Source organism: Aquarana catesbeiana, linkage group LG12 (assembly GCF_042186555.1).
Source record: "Aquarana catesbeiana isolate 2022-GZ linkage group LG12, ASM4218655v1, whole genome shotgun sequence".
NCBI classification, from domain to species: Eukaryota; Metazoa; Chordata; class Amphibia; order Anura; family Ranidae; genus Aquarana; species Aquarana catesbeiana.
The window spans coordinates 78,143,050-78,161,764 of record NC_133335.1 but is presented as its reverse complement, the minus strand read 5'-3'; the positions used below and the strand labels follow the sequence as shown (position 1 = coordinate 78,161,764).

At 45.1% G+C, this 18,715-nt stretch overlaps 1 protein-coding gene across 1 annotated transcript in view; it reads right to left on the bottom strand.

Annotated features, from left to right (window-relative positions):
• The window catches only part of ERBB2 (erb-b2 receptor tyrosine kinase 2), a 200,792-nt gene extending 184,063 nt beyond the window's left edge, over positions 1 to 16,729 (bottom strand). The window contains exon 1 of the mRNA XM_073608097.1: positions 16,495 to 16,729. Coding sequence (XP_073464198.1) covers positions 16,495 to 16,561 — 67 coding nt within the window. The 5' untranslated portion in view covers positions 16,562 to 16,729. The remainder of the gene's footprint in view (positions 1 to 16,494) is intronic.
• Positions 16,730 to 18,715: the final 1,986 nt, after the last annotated feature.

The window sequence follows — 18,715 nt, the reverse complement described above, 5'->3', positions numbered from 1 at the left end:
CCCCCCCTGCAGCCTTCTAGGACACACAGAGGTCCCAGAAGACTGCGGGACCATTCGCAAAAAACGCAGCGCAATTCATGCATGTGCAGTAGGTTTCCTTACGTACAATGCTGGCATCTGCACCCGAAGTTGACTGAAGCATCGGCTCAGGTGTCAACATCGCAGGATTCCTGGACAGGCAAGTGTCCTTATATTAAAAAGTCAGCAGCTACAGTATTTGTAGCCTCTGACTTTAAATGTTTTGGGGGGAGACTGGAGCCTCTCTTTAATCCATATACTGTGTTTGCACACTGCAGATCTTTCAAATTTTTAAAGGGCTCAGTTGGATAGGAGCCCAGTTCTGAGAAGGTGGGGCTAGCTGGCTCTGGAGGTGGAGTTTAAAGCCAAGTGTACACAACCAGTTGGAGAAAACACATATTATGGGGAAGATTTACTAAAACTGGAGAGTGCAAAATTTGGTGCAGCCAAACCAATCAGCTTCCAGGTTTTATCGTCAAAGCTTAATTGAACAAGCTGAAGTTAGAAGCCGATTGGCTACCATGCAGAGCTGCACCAGATTTTGTTCTCTCCAGTTTTAGTAAATCAACCCCCATTGTGTGTGCACGTAAATTTGAGTGCTTTTGACCCTTTCTTGATGAAGGGTATTAGTACACACAGAGAGAAGAGAAGGGTCAGGAACATACACTGTATTCTCCCTTTAAGTGAGGCCTAAGCATAAATGAATTTAATTTTTCCAGGCAAACCCAAAGTCCAAGCATTGAGAGCAGAGATGCAAATGGGATTTATAGAAACATTACATAAATAAGACTTAGTTCAACACAGATTGCTGCAGCCTGCAAAATGGCTTATGTTGCGTCACGTATAAGATTTCATATAGGTCTTCTTTTAGCTACATTAATCCAAGGGGTAAGGCCAAGCACACTGGCAACTGCAAATGTGTATGTAATCTCACTCCCATAACAACTGTGCAAGAAAAAAAAAAATAAAATCTTTCTCGTCCCACAAAATGTCAGGGGCTTACACAACGATGGAGTAACCGAAGAACTGACTTGTACAAACAATAATGTGAAACACTATTGTCCATGTTACCGTGATCTGGCGGTTCCTCAGAATCTCTCCAGCTACATGTGACTGCTCCGTGTGCCTCAGCGGCCAATCACCAATTGAGGCACATGCCGCCCCCCCAAATGTATAGAAGTATCAGATATTTTTCTTTGCCCCCAAAAGGCTTATATAGTGTGGCAGAGGAGCCAGTTGATGGTATGTGTAGCTGGTGGGACCACCAATAGGCCTCATGCACATGGATTTAATTCAACGTATTACATGTTATTTTCCCTTGGCTAGGGAGCCGCAGGTGGGGCGTTCAGTCCGATATAAAGTTGAACGGATGTATGCCCCTGTTGCTGGTGCTTCTAAGCATCGGTGCTGACTTCTGCATGTAATTTGCAGGTAAGCGCAACACTTCCTTGTTTCGGTAAAATAAGTCAGGCGTGCTGGAAAGTGACGATTCACGGAAGCATTGGCATTTTACACAAGTACAAGGGCGTACAACCATTGGTTCCTATGGCCAGCTGTACGCCCCCCACCTGCAGCTCCCCAACTTCAAGGGAACAATTTTTCGTATGCTAGGCAGATTTTATTGTGTCCATGTAGCCTTAGGCCTCTTTCACACGAGGGATCCGTATGTCGGTTTTTCATCCTTCCGTTTTCGGATGAAAAACGGACATACATGTATCCCTATGGAGCGTCGGATGTCAGCGGTGACATGTCCGCTGACATCCGACCCTCTCCGATCCGAAAAGCGTAACGGATGAAAACCTCACTTTTCCATCCGTTATCGGATCGGGTGACGACGGACACTACGGTCCATCATCACCCGATCCCCCATAAGGGAGAGCGGCGCTCTGACAGGTCCGTCGCTGCACAGTGTGCAGCGATGGACCTGTCATCTTCCTGCTCAGCGGGGATCGGCGGAGCGATCCCCGCTGAGCAAGCAGGTGTTCACGGAGCGGATCATCACTGATCCGCCCCGTGTGAAAGAGCCCTTTAAGTGAACCTGGTGCTTTGTCCTGAAGAGGTCTGATTGAATACAGATAACCACAGTGTTACACTGACTCTTCATATTTGCATAGGCCCACATCCAAAACTCTATATACCCTCTATGATAGGACAATGACATAGGGCATTGTGTGACCTATAATTACAACCTACAGGTTCACCAGAGCTAAATGTCACCATGTTATAGACATTTTATTCGACACCTAAATGATTTTGGAAAGCCAATAAAAAAAAAATAAACAAAAGTAGTAGTAGTGTAAAAAGCACTTGGGTAGTCAATCTTTTAGGTATAGTTTATGCACTTGATCAATGCAAATCAATTGTTTTTTATGGGCCCTGTTCACACCATAATGCTGGTGTGGTATGGTATGGAAAGGATGTAGGAGGACACTACAAGTCACTACCTGTACAACCACAGTGCCCAGCAGGGCTCAGCAGGGACTGGCAGAATTTCAATCCATGCATGGCCGGCTTAACACTCAGGTAAACCAGCCCTTAGCCCTCATTCACACTGAAGGAGAGTTTAAAATTATGCGAATTCAGCTGAACTCGCACGATTTCTAAACCGGCATTTCAGTGCGAGTTCGGGGGAGATTTGAAACACATCTGTGCAGGTTCATGCACAGAAGTCTATTGAAATCGTCCCCAAAGTAGTGCAGGAACTACCTTTGGAAATTGTTGCGGCACTGCAAAGTCGGCATTGCACCGACTGGGACAGTGCCGTAGCCAGCAATAGACTGCGGTTTGACATGTCAAATCGCTCCTATGTGAACAGAGGCTAAGGGTAAGTTAAAGTGGTTCTAAAAGCCCTTTAACACCGAGCCGCGGGCAGCATTAGCGTAGATATACTGCGCTACTTTGATGTTAAATACCGTTGTTATGGCAGCAGATAGCTGCCATAACCCCGGCATTTCTCTCCACAGCAAGTGGTCCTCTTTAAGATAAAAGTGGTCTCAGCGGCAGGTTCGCCGCAGGATCACTTTTATAGGAGACGGGAGAGTTACCCCTCCCGCCGCGTCCCCGCTGCTTACCGGAGCCGCTGGAAGCGGCGGAGATGATCCGTTCCTGTGGCCTGATGGCCAGGAAGTCAAGTGAGGGCATGATGGCCCCCACATGACTATGCCCTTGGAGGACGGGAGTGACGTCAAAATGTCACTTCTGCCCAACAGCCTTTAAAAAAAAAAAAAAAGTGTAAACGTGAGATTTGAGGTCTTTTTGACCCCAGATCTCATATTTAAAGAGGCCCTCTTTTTTATCTATTACAAGGAAGGTTTACATGCCTTGTAATAGATACATTTTATATGTGATCCAAAATTTTATTATATATATCCATAAATATTGGGACATCGACAATTCTGATCTTTTTGGCTCTATACACCACTGCAATGGATTTGAAATGAAACAAACAAGATGTGCTTTAACTGCAGACTTTCAGCTTTAATTTGAGGGTATTTACATCCAAATCAGGTGAACGGTGTAGGAATTACAACAGTTTGTATATGTGCCTCCCACTTTTTAAGGGACCAAAAGTAATGGGACAGATTAACAATCATCCATCAAACTTTTACTTTTTAACACTTGGTTGCAAATCCTTTGCAGTCAATTACAGCCTGAAGTCTGGAACACATAGACATCACCAGACGCTGGGTTTCATCCCTGGTGATGCTCTGCCAGGCCTCTACTGCAACTGTCTTCAGTTCCTGCTTGTTCTTAGGGCATTTTCCCTTCAGTTTTGTCTTCAGCAAGTGAAATGCATGCTTAATCGGATTTAGGTCAGGTGATTGACTTGGCCATTGCATAACATTCCACTTCTGTCCCTTAAAAAAACTCTTTGGTTGCTTTCGCAGTATGCTTCGGGTCATTGTCCATCTGCACTGTGAAGCACCGTCCAATGAGTTCTGAAGCATTTTGCTGAATATAAGCAGATAATATTGCCCGAAACACTTCAGAATTCATCCTGCTGCTTTTGTCAGCAGTCACATCATCAATACATACAAGAGAACCAGTTCCATTGGCAGCCATACATGCCCATGCCATGACACTACCACCACCATGCTTCACTGATGAGGTGGTATGCTTTGGATCATGAGCAGTTCCTTTCCTTCTCCATACTCTTCTCTTCCCATCACTCTGGTACAAGTTGATCTTGGTCTCATCTGTCCATAGGATGCTGTTCCAGAACTGTGAAGGTTTTTTTAGATGTTGTTTGGCAAACTCTAATCTGGCCTTCCTGTTTTTGAGGCTTACCAATGTGTTACATCTTGTGGTGAACCCTCTGTATTCACTCTGGTGAAGTCTTCTCTTGATAGTTGACTGTGACACACATACACCTACCTCCTGGAGAGTGTTCTTGATCTGGCCAACTGTTGTGAAGGGTGTTTTCTTCACCAGGGAAAGAATTCTTCGGTCATCCAATACAGTTGTTTTCCGTGGTCTTCCGGGTCTTTTGGTGTTGCTGAGCTCACCAGTGCGTTCTTTCTTTTTAAGGATGTTCCAAACAGTTGATTTGGCCACACCTAATGTTTTTGCGATCTCTCTGATGGGTTTGTTTTGTTTTTACAGCCTAATGATGGCTTGCTTGCAAATAGCACACTTGAAATTAACTCTGGACCTTTTATCTGCTCCTTGTAAATGGGATTATGAGGGAATAAACACACACCTGGCCATGGAACAGCTGAGCAGCCAATTGTCCCATTACTTTTGGTCCCTTAAAAAGTGGGAGGCACATATACAAACGGTTGTAATTCCTACACCGTTCACCTGATTTGGATGTAAATACCCTCAAATTAAAGCTGAAAGTCTGCAGTTAAAGCACATCTTGTTCGTTTCATTTCGTTTATCTTCTCTCTTCAAAGTGCAGAATTTATAAAGCTTGTCTGAACTATCAGAAAAAAGGGGTGGAGAGCTGAAGTTACAAACTGCAGAGCTCAGTGAGAAGAGGTCTGACAGCTGATTGAAGGGAAGGGACACATCACAGGAACAGAGCTGAGGCTGTCAATCAGCTGGAGCTCCTTCCTCTGCCACCTTTTTTTCTCAGGAAAACTTGTCAGCAGTGATTCATGCTGATAGCAGAGATACAAAGCAGCAGACAGAAATGACACATAATGCTGTTAAAGTGGCAGTAAACTCTGGCTCACGCATTATGTGCAACTAAACGGCCAATAATTTATACCTTTTAAAATACATCTCAATTCATTTCATCCCCCTATCATATTTATTCTGTCTTTGATTTTGCATTTTCTTTTCTTTGTATCCTGGCTGATGCTGGCACCATCTTAGCTCCTGGTCGCTGCTTTCTCGCTGCAGCATACTTCCGCCCTTTCCTCTGTGTCATCTCACGCATGCGCAGTGGACCTGCTTGCTCCATTGGTGTTGAGCTGAGATGTTACACCCTTTGTGATGTATGTCAAATGGGGTGTATTACAGAATTTTCAATGGATTCGCAGTCTCGGGAGATTGCCTGCTAATGAAGTAGACACGGCATCAGGATGAACAGACTGACATAAACGGGGGCAAAAATGCACATGCGCTGCTGACATCTCTGAAGATTATATCAAGCAATTTCTCCTAAAGGGTGCAAGTTGGAACAGTAATGCCCTGTACACACGGGCGGACTTTTCGGCAACAAAGGTCTGACAGTCTTTCCGATGGACTTCCGACGGACTTTCTAACGAACAGATTTGACTACACACGATAACACCAAAGTCCGACGGATTCGTACGTGATGACGTACGACCAGACTAAAATAAGGAAGTTCGTAGCCAATAGTTGCCCTAGCGTCGGTTTTCGTCTGTCGGACTAGCATACAGACGAGCGGATTTTTCAATAGGAACTGGGTCTGGCGGAGTTCCGACGTAAAGATTTGAAACATGTTCCAAATCTAAAGTCCGTCAGATTTTCGACAGAAACAGTCCGCTGAAGGTCCGATGAAGCCCAAACACGGTCGGATTGTCCGCTGGATTCGGTCCGTCGGACCAGTCTGCTCGAAAAGTCCGCTCGTGTGTACAGGGCATTAGAAAGATATTAAGCCCTGGTTCACACTGGAGAGTTTTGAAATGCGATTTGATGGGGGTTCAGAGACGGAGACACAGACACAAGCTGACATGCAGGAAGGAGGGGGGAGAGCAGAGAGGACCATGTATGAAGGAGGGCTGCAATTAGACCACGGTGATCAGGGTGGAGCTGCCCTGATTTTCGTGGTCTGTTTAGAGAGGGGATACAGGAAGTGCCAGATTCAGGTATTTTTTTTTTTTCTACAGTTTAGAGGGGGGCAGATTACACAGCACAGGCACTGTCTCAGTGGTAGTCAACTCTCATTTTCCTCATGTAATGCAGTCTGGAAAAAATTACATAATAAAGCTTTTGTTAAAAATATATATATATATATATATATATATATATATATATATATATATATATATATATATATATATATATATATATATATATATATATATATATATATATATATATATACATACATATACATATACATACACACACACATACATACACACACACACAATTAAGGCTCCATGCACACTGAAGCTCAAAAAAGCTTTTTCTGGATGCCAGATTGATGGCAGAAAACTCTGGTTGAAAAATGTGCTTCGAACAGCATTTTGTACTAGCGTTGATGAGCTTTTTTTAATAAAAATACACAGAGGACACTCCAAAAATCCCACAATCCATTGAAAAAAAATGGAGCCCTGAATACTATATATACTGTAGTTACATTGGTCCAGATTGGAATATACCTTACCTGGCTGATGCCCCTGGAAGCTGAAGCAGACACTGCTACTCCAGTCACTTGCTTCCAGGTACAAAGCTGAGCGGCTGCCCTGCTGCATTGTGAGGTCGGCCGCTTGGCATGGGCCCCATTCAGAGAATGGTTTGCATCTTCTGAATGAAAACTGTTCTCTGATTGGACGAGGTGGAAAGGCGGGGCTGTGATGTCACATCGCTCCTTTTGGTTCAAAATTTTGCCTTTTTGGTCCCATAGACCAGCGTTTTCAACTCCAGTCCTCAAGGCACCCCAACAGGTCATGTTTTCAGGATTTCCCTCAGATAAAATGGCTGTGGTAATTACTAAGGCAGTGAAACTGATCGAATCACCTGTGCAAAATAATGGAAAGCCTAAAAACATGACCTGTTGGGGCGCCTTGAGGACTGGAGTTGAGAAACACTGCCATAGACTACCATGGGAACAGAAGAAAGATGTACAGAAAAAAAAAAAAAAAAAAATGCATAGATGGGTCAACCTAGCCTAAGAAAAAAATGCAAATGAAACTTACCATTATTTGTATGCAGGAAAATAAAAACTGACATGTGACTTATCAAACTGTCTGCCACAACTATTGTTCTTCTGCAAGCAGGTGCAAATACTAGTACGAAGGTATAGAACGCACTTTATACCGATCTATTTTAAGTCACCTGTTGTACGGCTAAATCACAGAAAGGTCACTATAACTTTGTATTCTTGGTGATGGAATGTCTATTAAAAAAAAAACATTTTCACGCTTCAAATGACAGTCTTAGGAGCCATTATCTGTTCACTAAAAACAACATAATGGCAGGTGTCTACACATAAAAACACCACAAAAGCAGATCGGTGAAGACTGTCATCAAGGCGCTCTCCTAATCATAGTAGTAGCGTTTACGCACAATATATAAGAAAATTTAATTTTCTCTTTAACTATTTGATTTTTTTCCATCTTTCAAAATAAAAATTTTAAAATTCCTTTCAGCCTGTCTTGATATTCGCTTATTCCACCATACTGCACAGCCAGGCAGGTGACACCACTATTTTTGGCTTAAATTTTTGGTGTCAACAGCTGCTCACTGGACAGCTAAAGGCTAAGTTTACCTTTTGTAGAATATAGTCTATGCCAGTGATGGCGAGCCTTGGCACCCTAGATGTTTTGGAACTACATTTCCCATGAAGCTCATGCATTCTGCAGTGTAGTGGAGCATCATGGGAAATGCAGTTCCAAAACATCTGGGGTGCCAAGGCTCGCCATCACTGGTCTATGCAGTTAAAGGGCCCCAGTAGGCATTAAAAAAAAAAATCTGCCGCTTTGTAAAATATTCATTCATTTCATTGTCACACCTGTAGGTGATTTGTATTCCCCTGGAAGCCTGGCCAAAATCCACAAGCAGGGATGCGCCGATATCTTCTGCTGAAAAATATCAGCTGAAAATAGGGTTATCCACATTTGGCTGATAGAAAAAAAAAAAAAGATGCCAATAACAGCATGCGCGATTTTGCACTGTTTTTTTTTTTTTTTTCATTTTTATAGGTCATGTGACTGAAAAAACGCATTTAGAAAACCGCAACACAAGTGCATTTTTTTGCAGCGTATGCAATGCATTTCTTGAGCTTTTCTTAACGCAAAAGTGCTTCAAAAGCACATATTGCAGTATATTGACCAGCTATTTTCAACCAGGTTCCTCCATAAGGTTGCCAGGGGTTTCCTTGAGCTGTAACGAATTAACTTCTCAATTGATGGTGTCTGCATAGTTCCAGGGCCAATGCCACTTGGCAAAGTCAATGGCGTGACATCAACAAACTTTATAGGGGGTATTCTTCCCACGGATCACCAATGTACCATGCATTTTTTCCATGGACCTCCAAAAGAAATGGGTTTTAGCTAGGGCTCCTCAAGACCTGAAAATTATTTCAAACTGTTCCTGTAAAAAGGTAAAAAGGTTGAGAAATGCTGATACAGACAGACAATTTCAGCTTCCTTATGGCGCCACTGCCAATATCTGAAATTCTGCTCAAAGTCTACATCTGTTATCTACAGCAGAGTACTAAACATTACTCAGCAGACTGCAGTGATATCAGAAACCAGGATATTCTTCCCCACGTCCCCCAATTAATCCCCAAAATTCAAAGCCTCCAAGGGCCCATTCACCAGCCGGATGGGTTGAGTGCGCTCTCATCGCAGAAACCTTGGCCGCCCATGGATGCATATGCATTACATGGGCAGCAAGAGGTTAAAATGAGCATTAGTAAGTCTGGGCACACACTATAAAATCTGATTGCGCCTGTGAAAACCTGGAGGCCTCATGGTCAAATGTTAACAAGTGTAACCATGTTCATTTACACAAAAGAAAGTTACATTTTCATCAGCATCCTCCCCGATCCTTTTCTGAATCATTGTACTATTTATTATCTTCACTCTCTGCAACTCAACACTTGCCAAACGCACCCCCACAAAATCCACAGCTTATAAACGTGGCGCTGTGCCCAATGCCACCCGCATAGTCCCTGACCTTAGCCTGACCATCTGTCCACAGTATTAGGGCCTATTCACACCACTGCTGTATGTTAGTGTGCGCACGTTAAGAAGAATCGTGAGGTTTTGGTCTCATGATTTCTAAGAGCGCCTGAAACATGCAACACAAGCATGTTAGCGCATTTTCCCATTATTTTTGCACCTAACAACCAGTCTCCTCCTCGGGCTTGTGAACAAAATGAACGATTCAGGAGTGTGCGTGCTGGATGTGGAGACTTTAATCTGCATGGTTAGGGCCCACAAGAACCTTTACAACCCCAGTGATGTCGATTAAAAAAGAATGGCGGTGAAAAGCAGAGGGCCTGGGAAAAAAAAAAAAACTGGCATAGTAGACATGGCTCAAGAGTGCTGATAGCACAAGACTCATTGCCACAGATTATATTGCTTTATACTAGCCAAAACAAAAATGCCTAAAATCGCTCACGCTCAAGTGCGAATGAGGGCCTAGAAAGGGGTCAAATGCAGGTCAGGTGGAGGTCAACTGCAGGTCAAGTGGACCTGTTAATAAACTCTGAAGGTTCTGCTCCTACCTCGGTGTCCCGTTAACTGAGTCTTTTGGTCCGGGGAGCGGAACGCCCAATCACGTGACTATTGTGATTGACTATCACAGTGGTCACATGATTGGGAGCCTTTCCCATTGGCGCCCGATCAGTCACTGTGCTGGGAACGTGGTCTCAGCACAGAAACCTTGGCCATCCATGGATGCATATGTTCCCTACATGCATATCGTGGGCGGCAAAAGGTTAAGCCCCATTCACACCGGTGCAGCTTTAAAAATCACGCTACTTTAGCACGATTTCAAAGCTGCATATCGGTGCAATTTTCACTACCGATTCCATTGCACAACAGAAGTCTATGCAAGTCACAATGAAATCACAAAAATTAGTGCAGAAACCTTTTTTCAAGTCGTGGCAATTTGAACAATCCCATTGCCGGAAATAGGGTTCAGCTTGAGCTGTAGCTAATTAACTTCTCATTTGACGGTGTCTGCATAGTTCCAGGGCCAACGGCACTTGGCAAAGTCAATGGCATGACATCAATGATCTTTTTAGCCATCTATATAGGGGGCATTCTTCCCAGGGACCACCAATGTACCAGGCATATTTCCGACTGAGTGGAGTGCCTGGACAAAGACCATAATGGTGGGATCAAAAATGGCTGCAGTTGGACTTTCGAAGATGGATAATAAAAAGATACCATCCCTTTAGCACAGTCAAGGGTTGCATGGGAAATACTCAAATGTTACAGTTTTTCCAGTGCAGAGCCTGTTCCACAACAGCCACAATCGCTCTTGGTAGATACTTCTTAGGGCCCTTGCACATGGGGGGTCACCCAGCTGCAGTGCGTTCCTCCTGGCGATTTAGTGCATCTAGGAGGGACAGGTGCAGCCCCCAGCTGTCCGGAAGACCTGCATTCTGAACCTTTGTCCCTGAACGCACAGGCAGGGCCAGCTCTACCATGGGTCCCAGGCAGCAAGTTGAGAAGGAGCGTCAGAATAGACCCGCCGCTAACTATACAATCTGCATTGGGTGCAGACTCAGTGAGAGTGTTGCGGGCTGCCCTTTACAGAGCTGTCCCGCACAGCCGCGGCACTCTCACCAAGTCTTCACCCAATACTTCAGTGACAGCTGGACAGCCAGAGATCAGTGTGAGAGCGAGTCTCCTCCATGCTCTGCCCATATGATAGAGCCAGGAGGAATTTTCTCACATGAGCTTCTGAGCAGGGGTGGCGCCAGGTGAGTGCAGGTCATGGAAGGAGCAGGGTGGGGGGGTTCACAGAGAAGTGTAGAGAGTCAGCATACTGATCAGCCGATCCAGCACCAAAATCCCTCGATCTTCCACTGACACCCCATTCCTGAACAGAGTGATCTGGATGAGGGACAAGGACAGCCAGACTGCAGGAGAGGAAGGGACTGTTCACAGCAGAAGGAGGCTCTGTGTATACCCTAGCCGCCCGTCTGTCTGTACCCTAGCCGCCCGTCTGTCTGTACCCTAGCCGCCCGTCTGTATAATACACTTGCCCTTAACCTAGGTGCACACTTATGAATTTAGAGCAAAATCTGACTTCCTGATAAATTAAAACTAAAATTACATTTATTATGATATAAAATAATGAATGTGGGGGCCTTTTGGTGGGCGTGAGGTATTTTTTTTGGGGGGGGGGCAGCATCTTATTCCTAGACCCAGGCAGCACAATGTCTTGGGCCCTAAACACTGTTACCTCTTGGTACAGCGTTCGGTCCAGTACAGCTGCAATCTGCCATAGACTTTGATAGGGTGCCTGCAGCAGGACTGGACGCTGCACCTGTTCCTCCCGGGCACGCTAAAGCGTCGCAGACGGCGTGCAGACAAACGGCCCCATGTACAAGGCCTTATCTTGAGTCTATGTAACATGACGTGCTAGGTGTGCGTAATGTACTAAGGGTTTATAAATAAGGGACAGCACTGCGTCAGTGCAGCTGGGAGAGCATGACATGTGTTTACTTCTGCTAATGATGTCCAGAGGAGACACTGTAAGCTGAGCAAGGCGAGGAGGAGGAGAATCTCCGGCAGGACTGGAATACATGGACGCAAGCTCGTGATTTAGGATCCAGTCTAAAAACACATTCACGGAAATACACACCAGAACACATCAGGATTTACCTACTGGCAACGCAAATTGGATTAAAGCACTAGAATTCAACTGCTAAAGCTGGCCATACACTAGTAGATTTTCAAACAAATGGTTGTACGAACATTTGTACAAAGTACATTTGATCACTTGACAAATGTCGCACAAGAGCACTTCCAAATTTTGTTTGCGGTTAACATTCAATTTTGGATTAAATGTAATTACCCAAATGAAGACCACATATGCTGTCCCAAATTTGTTAGAAAAAAAATTTTCCATTCTGCTCCTCTGAACCTGTCACTGTAAACAAATGTGGATTTCACCCAACTAATAATTTGATAATCGATCAAATGTTCTTAAAACTAAAAATTCTGAATGAATTTCAACTAGGGTATACCCAGCTTTTGGTCTCATAAATATCGAAGAAGTCAAATCAGGGACACCTGGGGAGAGTTCCATAACGCCGGGACATGAGGAGGTCATTGTGCTGAATGCACGTTCCCTGCAATTCATTAAGACCCCTTTCACACTGGGGGCGGTTTTCAGGCACTTTAGCGCTGGAAATAGCCTCTCCTAAGCGCCTGAAAATGGCTTCCCATTTATTCCAGTGTGACTTTTCACACTCAGGCAGAGCTCTTGCGGGACCTTCCGAAAAGTCCTGCAAGCAGCATCTTTGGGGCAGTTTGGGAGTGCTGTATTTAGCGCTCCCAAAACGCTCTGCCCATTGCAATGAATGGGCAGCGCTTCCGAAGCGCCTGAAAAGCAACACAAGAGTTTTTAACCCCTTCTTTGGGGTTTAAAAATCGCCCCGCTGGCGGCCGAAAAGCGGCACTTAAACAGCGCTAAAGCGCAGCTAAAACGAGCAGCACTTTACTGCAAATGTGGCCACGGCCCCAGTGTGAAAGGGGTGCAAGAGTGTTATAGACACTCATTAGAAATCTGTCTCCTGTCCCTGCAATAAATGGCAAACGTTGCGACAGATTCATGTAACTGCAGATAAGTTGCACATGAGCCTGTCGCAGAATTACCTCAGACAGAATTTTATCTGCAACCCAGGACTTACATGTGTACCAACATGGAGGAGGTCTTATTTACCTCACGTTTGTCACCAATATGGTGGTATCCCTTATTGAATTATGTTGCAGCCACAGCACCTGAAGTAAAAAGTCCCACACATATGAACTACCTGAATTTGTGGCATGACTTTCATTAATTTGGCGCAGGCCTCTCCAATATGGCCATAAACCCACAAAGACTTTGTTCATTTGTTTCCATAGCGTTTAAAGATACACTTGCTTTACCGCAAGCTGCATCATTCTATATAAGTCGCAACATTTGACCATTCACGGAACTGGCCGTACAAAGGGAGGGGGTGGGAGAGAGCGCAGGAATTTGTTCATTAGGCCTCATTCACACACGCTGAGGTCAGTAGTCCTTGAGTGGGCCGCATGTTTATGCAGCTTGACCTGCCAGGTGCAGCTTGCAGACAGCCCATTCAAGTCTATGGGGATGAGGAGACGGGCACAGTCGGCCATCAAAACATGACAGGTGTGAAGGTACGGGTAAGCGGCCCTAAATGTACACTGCATGCATTTGGGGCTCCTCACCCATACCCGCACACCTTTCATATTGGGACAAACTGCTGTGTTCATGCAGACCCTGATCACCGTGGACTTCAATGGACCATCAGCACGCAGTACTTGGCGGCTAAAGCCACATAATCACACAGCCCACTCAACATCTGTGTGAAGGAGGCCTTATTGTGCTGTTCTTTTTTAAACACAAGAAGTGATTAAAAGTGTAAAGCTTGCCACATGGGTTTACAATCGAATTGTATAATTTCCAAACAATAATCACATGGGTTTACCTGTCTAAATCTAACCCCTTTCCCTCTTTGTTCTCGGGACAATGGCACCTGGGCTTCACAGCATCATTGGTTGCTAGGATGCAGGCGGCCAGGCTTCACAGCATCATTGGTTGCTAGGATGCAGGATTGGCGGTTGGGGTGCACAGCATCTTTGGATGGGAAGGACACTGGCATTTGAGCTGCACAGCATTGTTGATTGCTAGGACACAGATGTAACAACCTATGATGCTGCAGCCTAGAAGCTAAACATACTAGGCGGTGCACCAAATAGGATTTTTTGTGCCAAAACCGAAAACGACAGTTTTTTAAAAAATATTTTTTTTTTTTTTACATAAATTGTATTATATTGTATATATTATACAATTGTATTATATTCGGCTTTTCAATTTGAATGAATATTAATTTGTTGTTGGCCATTATTGGCACCTTTAGTGCAAGAAAGGCTCAAGAAAAATGAAGCCTGCAGTCAACCAACCATCTCTTGTATCATGTCTGCAATCTCTTACGTAAACTTAAAACACATTGCTAATACTATTAGCAAAATTTCCATTCGGTGAACCTCTAGCAGACATGATACAAGAGATGGTCAGAGACTGAAGACATTAACAGGAAATGGTCAGAGACTGCAGACATGATACAAGAGATCGATGCCGCCTCACCCCTGTCCATCGCATGCCGCCTCAACCGTGTCCATCGCATGCCGCCTCAACCGTGTCCATCGCATGCCGCCTCAACCGTGTCCATCGCATGCCGCCTCAACCGTGTCCATCGCTTGCCGCCTCAACCGTGTCCATCGCATGCCGCCTCAACCGTGTCCATCGCATGCCGCCTCAACCGTGTCCATCGCATGCCGCCTCAACCGTGTCCATCGCATGCCGCCTCAACCGTGTCCATCGCAACCGTGTCCATCGCATGCCGCCTCAACCGTGTCCATCGCATGCAGCCTCACCAGTGCCCAGATCAGAGTGGAGATCTCCTGCTGTGTCATGGAGCTGGATTTGAATTGCCCAGGCCAAGTGGCCGTAGTAACAAAGTCCCGCCTCCTAAGATACACTGATTCAATTTCCTGGCATTGGATCAGTGTGTCGTCTATAACAGGAGGTGGAACTTTGTTACAGCGGCCGCCAAACAATTCAGCTCTGCAACAAAGCGGGAGATCGTCGCTCTGCGTGACAAAGAGAGGAGGAGGGAGGGGAGGACTCTGACGGGGGCATGCCAGGATGACACCCCCGCAATGTGCGGCACCAGGTGACGGACCTTCTCGGTGCCATTATCGGCACCTTTTTTTCTTTTGGGTGATATGTTTCGGCGGCCGTAATTTCGGTACACTGGAATGTCCAATAAGGCTGGCCCCATGGGCAGCACGGCCCTGCCAATATATATTTTCTGCCTCTCAGTGCTTTGGATCTCCTCCAGCCTTTTTCCAGTCACTTCCTGTTTACATGGACCAGAATCAGCTGGAAAACATGGCTCAGCACTGAGCTCCTGATGGTGACAACGGTGGACCGTGCCTGTGTGATGTGTGTCAGCGGGGCCACTTCTTGTCTCCACCACGGAGCACACCTTGTGAAATAACACTGTCATCTTACAATTGGGATGAGATTTTAGTGACTGGACACACACACTTCCATAAACAATCCATTTCTTTTCCAACTGATCCCTCGCAGTCATAACAATCGATCTAGAACATCCATTTCATCCAAACTTGGGGAAGATTTGATCATAAATGATCAATCACATCGCTGTTTTCACCACGCAATCCCATAACTTTATTGATCAAAATACGATCAAACTCCAACTTCCAACTGAATTCCAGTTCCCCATGTGTGGCATATTGATTGTGTTGTTGACTATAGATCGATTATTCCCATCATGAGAGATCGATTGGAAAATAAATGGATTATTTTTTGAAGCGCATAGGGCCACCATAAAGGAGATTGTACAATCAGCTTGGCCAACCAAACATGATACGATAAATGATTGATTTCTTTTAAGGATTGACCTCCCCGTCTTAAGGAATAAAATTGATCTATAAATGACAAAGCATTCAATATGACAAACACGGGGGGGGGGATTTTAATCAATATTTGCAAGATCCGAATGTAAGTAATGGATTAGGTATCTCTGTTTTCCCCATCCAATCGCTTTGAAATACAGTCAGCAAGCTGATCGATCAAACGTAAATGATACTTTTTCGTACTGGCCGATCGACTCAGATTAATTGGATCCAATCTAAATTAAGTCGAACCCGATCAGAAGGGAAGTTATACCTACTCAACTGATTGCTGATTCGACTCTTATGATTTAATTGATCGGATAATAAAACTGAAGCCATCGTAGGACTATAGCATCCAATCAAATTCTAGCTTTCATTTTTAAAGCTTATCTGAGCAGTTGAAGCTGGAATCTGATTAGTTGTCTTGCACAGCAGTCCCAGTTAGGACTCTATCACCTGTATAGAGATGTATAGGAGGCAGGGATGGGTGATCTCCTCTGTCACATGGCGGGGACACTTCCTCCTATACAGGCTGTCAATCACAAATCTCAGCTCTCCCACTATAGACGATCCACTATGGACCATCCGATCCCAGATCACAGGATACACGGGCAGATCTCCGATCCATAATAGAAATGATCCCCCCGGAGGACTGACCTACCTTCTCTGCACAGAGCATGGGGCACCAGCAGGGCACAGAGTGCCCAGATCCAGGGGTACAGCTCCATCCGATCAGCGGCTCCCCTCCACCATACTGTCCGCTCCTCTTCTCTCCACCCTGACCGACCTTCTCCCGGATCTCTGCCGATCACAACTTCTCCAACTTCACCGCCGCCAGTCCCCGAACTTCATTCCTCCACCACTTCCTGCAGGGCGGGGAGAGCCACGGGGAGTGTCCTACCGCCTGGAGGGGGGACTGTACGACCGTACCGGGATCTGACTGCATGGGATCTGTACTATAATGTACACGATCTGACTGCATGGAGTCTGTCCTACTCTACAGGATCTGATTGCATGGAGTCTGTCCTACTGTACAAGATCTGATTACATGGAGTCTGTCCTACTGTACAAGATATGTATGCATGGAGTATGTCCTACTGTACACGACCTGATTGCATGGAGTATGTCCTACTGTACACGACCTGATTGCATGGAGTATGTCCTACTGTACACGACCTGATTGCATGGAGTATGTCCTACTGTACACGATCTGACTGCATTAGGTCTGTCCTATTGTACAAGATCTGACTGCATGGGGTCTGTCTTACTGCACAGGATATGATTGGATGGAGTCTGTACTACTGTACAAGATCTGATTGCATGGGGTCTGTCCTACTGTAGTGGATCTGATTTTATTCTGTCTGTACGACCGTACCAGGATCTGATTGCATGGGGTCTGTCACTGTACAACATCTGATTGCATGGAGTCTCTCCTACTGTAAAGGTTCTGACTGCACGGAGTCTGTCCTACTGTATAAGATCTGATTGCATGTAGTATGTCCTACTGTACAAGATCTGATTGCATGGAGTCTCTCCTACTGTACAGGATCTGACTGCATGGAGTATGTCCTACTGTACAGGATCTGATTGCATGGAGTTGGTCCTACTGTACAAGATTTGATTGTATGGAGTATGCCCTACTGTACAGGATCTGATTGCATGGAGTCTGTCCTACTGTACAAGATCTGATTGCATGGAGTCTGTCCTACTGTACAGGATCTGCTTGCATGGAGTCTGTCCTACTGTACAAGATCTGATTACATGGAGTCTGTCCTACTGTACAGGATCTGTATGCATGGAGTATGTCCTACTGTACAAGATCTGATTGCATGGAGTTGGTCCTACTGTACAAGATTTGATTGTATGGAGTATGCCCTACTGTACAGGATCTGATTGCATGGAGTATGTCCTACTGTACAAGATCTGATTGCATTGGGTCTGTACTACTGTACAAGCTCTGATTGCATGGAGTATGTCCTACTGTACAGGATCTACTTGCATGGAGTCTGTCCTACCGTACAAGATCTGATTGCACGAAGTATGTCCTACTGTAAAGGATCTGACTGCATGGAGTCTGTCCTGCTGTACGAGATCTGATTGCATGGAGTCTGTCCTACTTACAAGATCTGATTGCATGGAGTCTGTCCTGCTGTACAAGATCTGATTGCATGGAGTCTGTCCTGCTGTACAAGATCTGATTGCATGGAGTCTGTCCTACTGTACAAGATCTGATTGCATGGAGTCTGTCCTACTGTACAGATGTGATTGCATGTGGTCTGCCCTACTGTAGTGGATCTGATCCCATTCGGTCTGTACGACCGTACCAGGATCTGATTGCATGAGGTCTGTCCTACTGTACAACATCTGATTGCATGGAGTCTCTCCTACTGTACAGGATCTGACTGCATGGAGTCTGTCCTACTGTACAAGATCTGATTGCATGGAGTATGTACTACTGTACAAGATCTGATTGCATGGTGTTGGTGCTACTGTACAAGATCTGATTGCATGGAGTATGCCCTACTGTACAGGATCTGATTGCATGGAGTCTGTCCTACTGTACAAGATCTGATTGCATGGAGTCTGTCCTACTGTACAAGATCTGATTGCATGGTGTTGGTGCTACTGTACAAGATCTGATGTCATGGAGTATGCCCTACTGTACAACATCTGATTGCATGGAGTCTGTCCTACTTACAAGATCTGATTGCATGGAGTATGTCCTACTGTACAGGATCTGATTGCATGAAGTATGATCCCCAGATGAAGACACGTGACCGTGTCGTAACGCGTAGGGATTGGCTGGAGCGACACACAGCTTCTGAAGCACAAGTGAGAGGGCGCTGAGAACGCCAGATCGTTTTTTTCGTTTTTTTCATTTA